The 12,500-nt window shown below is 44.4% G+C and overlaps 2 protein-coding genes across 4 annotated transcripts in view; one reads left to right on the top strand and one right to left on the bottom strand.

Moving 5' to 3' along the window:
• Positions 1-4,640, bottom strand: part of get4 (guided entry of tail-anchored proteins factor 4) — a 7,093-nt gene extending 2,453 nt beyond the window's left edge. The window contains exons 1-7 of one of the 2 annotated variants that reach the window (XM_042707707.1): positions 4,414-4,640; positions 3,123-3,201; positions 2,175-2,256; positions 1,484-1,633; positions 752-890; positions 347-487; positions 6-81 (exon numbers count right to left, since the gene is read on the bottom strand). In XM_042707707.1, coding sequence (XP_042563641.1) covers positions 6-81; positions 347-487; positions 752-890; positions 1,484-1,633; positions 2,175-2,256; positions 3,123-3,201; positions 4,414-4,556 — 810 coding nt within the window. In that variant the 5' untranslated portion in view covers positions 4,557-4,640. The remainder of the gene's footprint in view (positions 1-5; positions 82-346; positions 488-751; positions 891-1,483; positions 1,634-2,174; positions 2,257-3,122; positions 3,202-4,413) is intronic. The other variant, XM_031568866.2, reaches the window with a different exon arrangement.
• A 7,333-nt stretch (positions 4,641-11,973) lies between these two features.
• Positions 11,974-12,500, top strand: part of zgc:174164 (uncharacterized protein LOC570656 homolog) — a 27,658-nt gene continuing 27,131 nt past the window's right edge. For both annotated transcript variants that reach the window (XR_006152395.1, XM_031568847.2), the window contains exons 1-2: positions 11,974-12,096; positions 12,495-12,500. The exon at positions 12,495-12,500 is cut by the window's right edge and continues 104 nt beyond it. Coding sequence is in view for 1 of the 2 variants with exons in the window: in XM_031568847.2 (XP_031424707.1) it covers positions 12,033-12,096; positions 12,495-12,500 (70 nt within the window). In the remaining variant the exon portion in view is untranslated. The remainder of the gene's footprint in view (positions 12,097-12,494) is intronic.

Here is a 12,500-nt window from a genome sequence, read left to right as displayed (position 1 = left end):
CTTACCTCGTTATACATGGGGTCCCTCTTCAGAGACGGCTGATACTGCTCACACAATACTGTGAAGACTGTTAGCTTCCCTCTGCAAGACACACACACACACACACACACACACACACACACACACACACACACACACACACACACACACACACACACACACACACACACACACACACACACACACACACACACACACACACACACACACCTCTCAGTGATGGTGGCAGACCACAAATACTCCCCTGTTGTTAAGGGGAGACCCAGTGGTGTTACAGTGCAATCTAATGACTCAAGTGTGTGTGTGTGTGTGTGTGTGTGTGTGTGTGTGTGTGCGGTGTGCTCACCCATCAACAGCGAGCAGTAGGAACCAGAGGAAGTTGAGGAGCGGCTGGACAAAGGGTGGTCCGCTCTCGATGGACGGGTGCTTCTGTGTGTATGTGCTAAACACCACCGATGCGCTACTCTTGTTCTTCAGGCACAAGAACCTACAGACACACACACACACACACACACACACACACACACACACACACACAGGTGGTACTCAATGGACGTGTGTCACGCTGCTGAACATCAACCCAGCCACACACTGACACCTGGGGCAGAGATCCACTGGATTTAACATGCAACCATGGGGCCACACACACACACACACACACACACACTCACTGTGGGACGGCCTGAGCCACAAACATGTCGACTTCACTGCGGTACCCCTGGGATGCACACACACACACACACACACTCACTGTAGGACGGCCTGGGCCACAAACATGTCGACTTCACTGCGGTACCCCTGGGATGCGGAGTATTCCACCAGCATGAGTGCACAGCCCTCCCCATCAGATGAGTGCAGGAAGTGGTAACGGGACTCACTGTAGTTTTGTTCTGAGGACACACACACACACACACACACACACACACACACACACACACACACACACAGGTCAGTTATAATGACATGGCTGACATATACGTACATTGGATCTATAGGAAACCACATGTGAGAACATGATGACCTAGTAGTAGGTCAGTTCTGCTTCCCTTCAGAGTCATTCACTACAGTCCACTTCTATAAGCACACAATAGTCTTAGAAAATAGAAAACTATGCTGATGGTAGCAATTATTTACATTGCATAGAGTATGGGGTAGATCAGATGGAGTGACTACAGCAGTATCCCACAGTAGGGTGTGTGGGTGTGTGTGTGTGAGTGTGTGTGTGTGTTTGTGTGTGTGTATGTGAGATCCCAGGGCATGTGTGTGTGTGTGTGTGTGTGTGTGTGTGTGTGTGTGTGGTGTGTGGTGTGTGGTGTGTGCGTGCGTGTGCGTGTGCGTGTGTGTGTGTGGTACCTTTCCAGAGTGTGAGTGCGAGCAGCTGGTGTAGTTTGGGGTTGCCCAGTTGTGTGTGTGTGTGCGTGTGCGTGTGCGTGTGCGTGTGTGTGTGCGCGTGCGTGCGTGTGTGTGTGTGTGTGTGTGGTACCTTTCCAGAGTGTGAGTGCGAGCAGCTGGTGTAGTTTGGGGTTACCCAGCTTCCCTGGACCCCCCGTGGACCACTTGAGCGCCCGCGACACAAACGCTACCCTCTCTGGAGACTTAGGATCCATCAGGCTGAACAGCTTCACCAGGTGTTCTGCATACGCACGCACACACACACACACACACACACACACACACACGAAGAGTGTCAATGTCACACACGGAGACACCAAATGTCACACACAGACACAGTTCATACATGCCCTGGGATCTCACACACACACAGTTCATACATGCCCTGGTATCACACACACACACACACAGTTCATACATGCCCTGGTATCACACACACACACACAGTTCATACATGCCCTGGTATCACACACACAGTTCATACATGCCCTGGTATCACACACACACACACAGTTCATACATGCCCTGGGATCTCTCACACACACACACAGTTCATACATGCCCTGGGATCTCACACACACACCCACACACACACACACACACACCCTGGGATCTCACACACAGACACAGTTCATACATGTCCTGGGATCTCTCACACACACACACACACACACACACACACACACACACACACACACACACACACACACACACACACACACACACACACACACACACACACACACACACACACACACACACAGGGATGTCACATGGCTCACCTAGGGTGTCATCCTCCACCTCTGCTTCTGCCTTCTCCAGAGACTCCAGCACTAGCATGGACAGGTCTGCGGCGCTGTTTTGCTGTTCAAAAGACACACACACACAGGCAACTTTAACTCCTCTCCCTCACAGCAGTGGACCACACACACACACACACACACACACACACACACACACACACACACACACAGGCAACTTGAACTCCTCTCCCTCACAGCAGTGGACCCTGGAACAGGCCAGAACTGGACCAGACACACACACGTCCCGCCAGTCAAAGGGGGGACCACTACACTCCAACTGCTTGACAGCCATGGCGTTGGGCACCACACACACACACACACACACACACACACACACACACACACACACACACACACACACACACACACACACACGTCCCGCCATTTATGTCACGGAGCCCGCTGTGCGGTGGGCACCCTGTGGGCGGTGTGCACCATGTGGGCGGTGGGCACCCTGTGGGCGGTGGGCACCCTGTGAGATGACCCACAGCCAAACACAGGCAGCATTACACACCTCAGCACATGTGTGCAGCGGAGGGCGTGGCTGATAACATCAAAAACAAACACTTGCTTGTTACTGCTTCTTGACTTATCACACTCAAATCATTTCACAAGATATGGACAACTATTCAGACACAAGGCTGATGCAGGCCGTCTCAAATAAAGACACACACACACACACACACACACACACACACACACACACAACTGTTCAGACACAAGGCTGATGCAGGCCGTCTCAAATAAAGAATTGAACTGACAGATAGTCATGGCCAGCAGACATTAAGGAAACTGAGAGAGCATGCATGTACGGCCTCCCCACTGCCCATCAGTAAGCCTGTAAAATAGATAACACATCCTAATGCAGAGCAGCGCTTTAACCAGACAGAAACAGGCCACAGCAAGAGTGAAAAGTCCAAAACCCACCTGATTATGACTGAAGAATAGCAGTGCTCCGTTATACATAAGCTCTCTGGCTTCGGCATGCTTGGACTGTGACATATACCTGCAACACGCACACAAAGGTCACACACAGGGGTCAGCATGTGTGCATTTCATGAGTTGGACAGCTAGCTGCCATAGACGAACATGTTTATTCAATGTAACAGCAGACAACAGCACATTAGAATGTCCTAAAAAAGCTCACCGTCATCGCTTATCACACCATCGACATGACAGCCTAGCGTGTCAGGCAGCTGGATGTGTGGTTAGGTTTTGAATCAGACTGGTTTCTCATGAATTGAACAAGAAAGATCATGGCCACATATATGTGCATCGGTTCATAACAGTGGGCATGTCCGATTACTCTGTGGTTGTACCTGGTTGACGTTTAACATTACTTATCAGGCTTACTATCTTGGGCCTTTCGACTGTTCCCTTCATCTGCACCGGTATCTCCCCGTCTCATTCCAGATGTAGGATGGGGCAGTAAGATAGCTAACGACAAACATATATGGCAATGGATATTCCTTTAGTCTAAAAATGATTTGGAAAGTTGTTCCGCTCAACATGCCCCAATGTTAACTAACAAATCGATTTGGGTTTGACACTTCGAGCCACGTAATGCTAGCCAACTTTAACTAGCCGGTTACCAACCTACTGTGTGTGTGTGAGCATGTCAGCAAGCTAAGCTAACTAGCTGGACAAAGCAAGGTGGGTGAAACAGTGAGAAAAATACACTGACCAGCTATTCAACACAAACACCAATAGCTAACTGACGAAGATACCACTTTAAGTTAACGTTACTGGTCAAAAACAAATGGGAGCTTCAATAATAATTTACTAGCTAGAGTACTAGCTTAGCTTGTTAGCGTTATTAGCCATCTGTAAACTCGTTTATAGACAGTCACATCTTTGGTAACAGATGAAAGCAGTAGGATTTAGCAACAGCTCCACTGACATACAAGGGCGCTGTGTATGTTGTACTATTGGTTCAGAGTTTACATTAACAAATGCAATTTTCTGAAAATGAATAACATTACCTAGCTAGTATCGTCCACCTAGCATAGGTAACTGTGGTTTGTGTGGAGGCTTTAACTGATTGACAAGCCAAAGTGCCCATACAGAGTGTAGAGTTGTTATAAGAGGCGGACCTAAACCAGCCGTCCGCCAATCATAATTGAAAGAACTAAGTTTGGTAGAAGAGTAGAAAGGTTTGGAAAGGGAGGCCTAAACACCAATTGAACGCAAATCAATATTCATCGTGAATGATTCTTACCTAAAAAATAACGTCCGGTACATTTGATGGGCTTCATAGTAATCCCCTCTCTCCACACTAGCGCGAAGTTTACCCTCAACTCTCTGTACTCCTCCACGGTTTCTCGCACTGGAGCCCTTCAGAGCCTCCTGCTCCGACATCATTGTTGTCCCAGGCTAGCTAGCTTCTCAATTCAACCAGAGGGTCTTGAAGGGAGGAGAAAATGCGTAACATGATCCTTCCCGCTTGCCGTAGCAGCCGATGCCGCTTCGACTGTCAGTTTTCAACATATAGTTCAAAGCAAAGCAATCTTTTTTACTCTTAAAAATAAAAGTTGTATAGTGTCTTTTAAAAGCTACACTACAAGAGTGAACAATGATACCCGATTTAGACGTTTTCGCAAAGATGAAAAGAGTTATCTTTATGAATATGTCTTAAATGTTAATTGTACCAAGTTGTGCTCTGATCAAAGCAGTCTGTTCAAAGTTGCAAATAAAAAAATCCTCTCCCTCAAAGACAGCAAGGGGGCTTGTAGCAAGCGCAAGCTTTTCTGAATAGCCGTGTAGCATGATGATTTAAATGTGTCATTTTCTGTGTGGATGTTGCAACACCATACTGTATATGCCTACTATCAGGGGCGTTTCTCGCTATTAAAAAGATAAGGGGCTGTCAAGTTTGCCTGCGGCATGTCATATATATATATATATATATATATATATTTTTAAGGGAGCCATTGGTAGGTTGGGGAGGTATCTACCTAGACAATTTTGTTTTCTTTTCATCCCTGTATAGCCTACAGTCGTATGAAAAAGTGTAGGCACCCCTCTGAGGCTCCGTGATAATTTACTCTGTCTTCACCAAAAAAGATCGCAGTGGTATATTATTCATTTTGTGGTTAACACTGAGTACTGGGGTGTTTTCCAGACAAAGATATTTAGTGTAGCAGTATTTAGTTGTGTGAAATCAAATCAAATGTGAAAGATAGGCTGTGCAAATATTTGGGCAACCTAATCATTTTGTTGATTTGAATACCTGTAATTACTCAATACTGATTAATTGCAACACATAATTCGTCTGAGGCTCGTTAAGCCTTCAATTCCATAGAAAGGTGCATCCAATTATTAGAAAATGTATTTAAGGTAGCCAATTGCAAGTTGTGCTTCTCTTTGATTCTCCTCTGAAGAGTGGCAACATGGGGGGCTCAAAACAACTGTCAAATGATCTGAAAACAAACATTGTTCCGCATTGTGGTTTAGGGGAAGGCTACAAAAAGTTATCCCAGAGGTTTCAGTTGTCAGTTTCCACTGTGAGGAATGTAATCAAGAAATGGAAGGCCACAGGCACAGTTCTTGTTAAGGCCAGAAGTGGCAGGCCAAGAAAAATATCGGAGAGGCAAAGGCGAAGGATGGTCAGAATGGTCAAAGACAACCCTCAGACCACATCCAAAGACCTGCAAGATCATTTCGCTAACGATGGTGTCACTGTGCATTGCTCAACCATTCAGCGCACCTTGCACAAAGAACAGCTGTATAGGAGAGTGATGCAGAAGAAGCCTTTTCTGCATACACGCCACAAACACGCTCGCTTGAGGTTTGCAAAAGCACATTTGAACAAGCCAGATTCATTTTGGAACAAAGATTGAGCTATTTGGTCACAGCAAGAGGCATTATGGTGGCAAAAGAACACAGCATTCCAAGAAAAACACTTGCTGCCCACAGTCAAATTTGATGGGGGGTCCATCATGCTGTGGGGCTATTTGGCTAGTGCAGGTACTGGGAATCTTGTAAAAGTTGAGGGTCGCATGGATTCAACTCAATATCAGCTAATTCTTGAAAATAATGTTCAAGAGTCTGTCACAAAGTTACGCCGGAGTTGGGTGTTCCAGCAAGACAACGACCCGAAACATTGATCAATCTACCAAGGCATTTATGCAGAGGAACAAGTATAATGTTCCCCAGACTTGAATATTATTGAAAAATCTATGGGATGAATTGAAGCGGGCTGTCCACGCTAGGCAGCCATCAAACCTAACTGAACTAGAGATGTTTTGTAAGGAGGAATGGTCCAAAACACCTTCATCCAGAATCCAGGCACTCATCAGAGGCTATAGGAAGTATCTAGAGGCTGTTATTTTTGCAAAAGGAGGCTCTAGTAAATATTGATGTGATTTTTCTGTCGGGGTGCCCAAATTTATGCACCTGTCTAATTTTGTTATGATGCATATGGCATATTTTCTGTTTATCCAATACACCTTATTTCACTGCTGAAATATTACTGTGTCCATGAAGTATTATATATATGACAAAGAAGTTGCTGATCCAAACGCCCAGCAATTTATAAATGAAAATAATGAAAATGATCAGGGGTGCCCAAACGTCTGTATATGATTGTGTTTTGTTCTCCAAGTGTGCCTCGACAATATTGTTTATTATGGCCATGTCAATAAAGTCCATTCGAACTTAATTGAACTGAGACAGACAGAGAGAGAGAGAGAGAGAGAGAGAGAGAGAGACCTTTATAGACCCTGATAGACTTGGCCGTCAGTTCACAGTAGTCTAATTATTGGTGTAAGGGCTATCTAGTTTGGGTTGCTATAGTCACGTCAGTAAACGCAACATCAACATAATTCGATACACTGTGTGATACCCACGCTCATTGATTTACCTTCAGTTTTCTTCTTGAAACAGCCAAGAAGGTTAGATTGTTTTCAAAATTAGGCCCACTTGCCACAAATGCAGCTTCTGTGTTAGCAGGTGAATGCTAAGTAAAGCTCAGCACGGAGTCCGGTCGTAGAGGGCTGGTGTCCCTGAGGAGAGTTATAGGAGAATGCACCTGCAATAGCTCTGCCTTCACTGGAGAATTCACTTTCTTCACACCTCACTGCCATATTTAGCACCTGTTCAGTTTTTGGTCGCGTTTTGATTAAGATTGACATCATGTTTTTTATATTATTCCCTGATTACTATGTTTTAGGGCCTAGAATTATAGAACAAATTAAATGATAAAACGTTTATTGTAGCCTTGTTGCATTATATCATCTTTTGCATTATATCATTCTTTACATATCGATAAAGCCAATCCCCTGTACATTCATTCTTTAGATATCGATAAAGCCAATCCCCTGTACATTCATTCTTTACATATCGATAAAGCCAATCCCCTGTACATTCATTCTTTAGATATCGATAAAGCCAATCCCCTGTACATTCATTCTTTAGATATCGATAAAGCCAATCCCCTGTACATTCATTCTTTACATATCGATAAAGCCAATCCCCTGTACATTCATTCTTTAGATATCGATAAAGCCAATCCCCTGTACATTCATTCTTTACATATCGATAAAGCCAATCCCCTGTACATTCATTCTTTACATATCGATAAAGCCAATCCCCTGTACATTCATTCTTTAGATATCGATAAAGCCAATCCCCTGTACATTAATTCTTTAGATACCGATAAAGCCAATCCCCTGTGCATTCACACTCAATTAATTTCAGACTAGAATGTAAAATGTCCAAACATGCGTAACATGTGACACAAATGTTTCAGCAGACATTTTGGCACCTGCTGCAATGCGATTGGGAGTAGAAGAGGTGTTTGGACGGAAACCTGTGTTTTCTAAGTATGCTACTTCCACTAGTGTCCCCAATAGTAGTAGCTGTGTGCTAATGCAAAAGAATGGTCTTAAACTTCTAAGCTACTGCAACAGCCAAGGGTCGTCTCAATTAACTATGGTATTCAATGTAAACTAGGTTGAACTTTTATCCTTTACTTGGCTTTTTACTTCTAATTATTCTGCAAATTAGACTTGGCCTATACCTTTTCCCAGAGGTTCGAGGCTTTCAAGGGGTTTTACCTTAAAAAAAGAAAGAAGTTTTATTCTTTTTTAAAAGCCAGAATATGTGTTTACTTCAAGGATATCTGAGATGGGATAACGGCATTAACTCATAACACAATGGTGTGCTCCTGATTCCGTGCGAATAACATGTATGTAGGCATAATGCACCAGTCCTCCAAAAAAGGGAACGTGATATTTTCTGGCCAGATAAATAAATCACACGTGGGCAGTGATAGTTTGTGATTGGTGCAATCTAATATTCCCTGTCAGATAAGAATATTTCGCCACGCCTGTAATACAAATTTGGTGGCCACGCCTTGGGGGAAAATTTCGTTTCCCGAGCGGAATCGAAACCGACCTATGAAAATATTGTTCCTCCTCATCACCATAACACGTACATATATGCAAATGAGGCAGCCCAGCTCTGCCCACTCACTTTGCCTCTTTTCTTCCCTTCCTCCTCTAGTCTGTCTACACACACACACACACACACACACACACACCCTACTGTGGGATACTGTAGTCTCTCCATCTGATCTACCCACACACACACACACACACTCTACTGTGGGATACTGCTGTAGTCTCTCCATCTGATCCACACACACACACACACACACACTCTAATGTGGGATACTGCTGTAATCTCTCCATCTGATCTACACACACACACACACATACACACACACACACACACACCACACACACACACACACTCTACTGTGGGATACTGCTGTAGTCTCTCTATCTGATCTACCCCACACACACACACACACACACACACACACTCTACTGTGGGATACTGCTGTAGTCACTCCATCTGATCTACTTGCAGAAACCCTCTGCCTACACCTACCCACCCCACCACACTGTCATGCACTTATTCTACCCCGTACTCTATGCAATGTAATTAATTGCTACAATCAGCATAGTTTTCTGTTTTATTGTTCTACTTACCCGGGTAATAGTAACCTTACAAGCACACTGTACACCCACTAAGCTGTTCTACAATACTTGAATGCTCTCTCCCCATTTTATCCACTATCAATTTTGGATGTATCATGTACATACAGTGGGGAAAATAAGTATTTGAACCCCTGCCGATTTCGCAAGTTTGGCCACTTGCAAAGAAATGTGTGATCTATAATTGTAATAGTAGCTGTATTTTAACAGTTAGAAACAGAATATCAACAAAAAAATCCAGAAAACTGCATTTCATAACATTTATGACTTAATTTGCATTTGATGCAGAAAATAAGTATTTGAACCCCTAGCAAAACATGACTTAGTACTTGGTGGAATAACCCTTGTTGGCAAGCACAGACGTCAGACTTTTCTTGTAGTTGGTCACCAGGTTTACACACATCTCAGGAGGGATTTTGGTCCACTCCTCTTTGCAGATCCTCTCCAAATCCTTAAGGTTGCGTTTCCAATGAGGGGGAATAAGGGAATGAAGTTCAAGCCCAATATTCCACATTACATGGCCCCATCCATAGTCAACTCGATGCAGTGGAGTCGTCCTGTACCCTTGGCAGAGAAACAGCCCCAAAGCATAATGTTTCCACCTCCATGCTTGACGGTGGGGATGGTGTTCTTGGGGTCATATTCAGCATTCTTCCCCCTCCAAACGTGGCAAGTCGAGTTGATGCCAAAGACATTGATTTTGGTCTCATCTGACCACATCCTGTCTCCCAATCCTCCATAGAATCATTCAAGTGTTCATTGGCAAACTTCAGACGGCCCTGTACATGTGCTTCCTTGAGCAGGGGGACCTTGCGAGTGCTGCAGTACTTCAAACCATTACGGCGTAGTGTGTTGCCAAAGGTTTTCTTGGTGACTGTGGTCCCAGCTGCCTTGAGATCATTCACAAGCTCCCCCTGTGTAGTTCTGGGGTTATTCTGCACCTTTCGGATGATCACCAATACCCCAATACTTATTTTCCCCACTGTATATGCCATCTCTCCATCTGATCTACACACACACACACACACACACATGTATATGCCATCTCCCCCTCTGGCTGGCTCAGAGTAGATCAGGATCTCCACTTGACTGCTGACATCAAGGGAGCCGGCGGCGATCAAGGGAGTTTGGAGCCGGTTTGGATTGACTTTGCGTCATTCGAGCCGTGTCCTTGTCATCACACTCTTGTGTCATTCCAGACAAGTCCTTGTCGTCACACTCTTGTGTCAATCCAGACATGTCCTTGTCATCACACTGTCACGCTCTTGCGTCATTCCAGACATGTCCTTGTCGTCACACTCTTGTGTCAATCCAGACATGTCCTTGTCATCACACTGTCACGCTCTTGCGTCATTCCAGACATGTCTTTGTTGTCACACTCTTGTGTCATTCGAGAGGAGAGGTTAGGGCGTTCTGTAGGCGGGAGATGTTAAGGTTCCGTAGAGCTCTTGTTGTTTCCCTCTTGTTTACTCCGTTCAGCTGATGTGTACATTAATAGAACTTATCTCCAGAACAATAGCCCAATGCACAGTCTGTACATCCAAGTCTGTTTGAAGGCTATGTGAATACATTTAATGTTGATATTCCCAGATAGCCTACAGCATTTTGGATCATATATCGTAACGCCGCCTATTAACGCCCCAGCTATTAAAAAAGTGACAAACAGTTAAAACCATTTATAGATCGAAAAACCCCTTTTGGGTAGGAGCGTATGGTGTTTAAAATCCGTTATCCTGGTTGATACAGAAATCAATATTAAGTAACATGTACCCGCGTGAGGCTGTTAATAGGTTTTGGGCGTTAATAGGCGCCGTTACTATAGCCCTTACTGGTTATTCCGGATCCACAGACACTCAGATTCCTGCTCAGATTCCTGCTCTTCAGCTTTAACAGGGTGTTTCCCAACAGGGTCCCGATGTCTTGCCACGTGGTCTGTCATGTGTCTGGCTGATTCTGTTTTGTTTGCAGGAAAGATGGCACTGATTTACTGTGCTGTGAGTGTGAGGGGGAAAAACAAGCCCCCCCTCTGGGCTCAGACAGTCTCACTGGGCAAGAGGGAATGTTGGGAAGAGGGAATGTTGGGAAAGAGGGAATGCTGGGAAAGATGGAATGTTGGGAAAGCGGGAATGCAGCTCCTGCTATGTGTTATGGGTTCAAATGTTTATGTGTAAAAGTTATAATGTGCTGAAATGCCACTGTGAAGTAGCCATATGGGATGGCTATATATTGTGGGATGGCTATATATTGTGATAGGGCTTCATTGGCACCAGTTGTAATAGCAGACGTTGTGTCATGGGCTAGAATCACGTCATTAATTGTCAGTATTGCTATTTCAGTTGTAGCCCCCTGTTTTTGTAATAAATCTAATTCCCATATTTGAAGACTGAGCCGGCTATGGATCCTTTAGAGACGTCAGCCAGCATGTTATTTTAAATTGATTCAGGCTCTGTGAATAGGCTCGGCCTGCGTATCCTTTTGAGATGTCAGCCAGCATGTTATTTTAAATTGAGTCAGGCTGTGAATAGGCTCGGCCTGCGTATTGACTGATTTAAAATAGATGAGCCTCCTATTGTAGTAGGACTTCATTGAATAACCATATAGACATGTGAACATATATGTCATGAATTCGTGTTTGTAAAAAAAACCACCACATTGGTTTGGCAACAACTGTGGTCACGTCAGCTTGTCACTGGCATTTGTGTCATACATTTGCGCAGTTTTCAGGAAAGTCTCCCCAACCTGGCAACCCAACCCTAAAACACGCCCCTTCTCACCTGCCCCGACGCACCTGTGCTACACAAAGCCATGTCAATGTACAGACGCCTCTGACCAAGACATGGCTGGATACACACATATATATGTATTGATATCAATATGTCTAGATGGAATTGGAATTAGCGGTAAGTAAAGGGAGCTTTTGCCTTTGATATTAGGCCTGAGCTGTAAATTAAGATTCAGATAGTCTTAGTCGATAGCATATTACTCGGGCTCTATGAAAAAACAACGTTCACCTGAGGAACCCGGATGCTCCGTTGGGCTGAGTGAAACATAGAAAACCTTGCCCATAATGTCTCTTACTTTTTAATTTTGTTTTAACAGCCATAGTTTCACGTAAACCTCAAACCTGTTTCCAACGATATCTTTTAACCCAAATGATATTGGCTCACCTACAATTGTAAACGTGTTACACTCTGCGCTGTCCAGGACGACAGAAACAACGTTTGCTACTTAAAAATCTTGTGTTTTTTATTTGAAAAACATGTCAGAATTATTTATCATTTCACTTGCCTTTTAACAGGCTTGC

The sequence above is a fragment of the Clupea harengus genome, chromosome 1, assembly GCF_900700415.2.
Source record: "Clupea harengus chromosome 1, Ch_v2.0.2, whole genome shotgun sequence".
NCBI classification, from domain to species: domain Eukaryota; kingdom Metazoa; phylum Chordata; class Actinopteri; order Clupeiformes; family Clupeidae; genus Clupea; species Clupea harengus.
The sequence above is the reverse complement of the archived record's forward strand: the minus strand, read 5'-3'. Positions and strand labels throughout refer to the sequence as shown.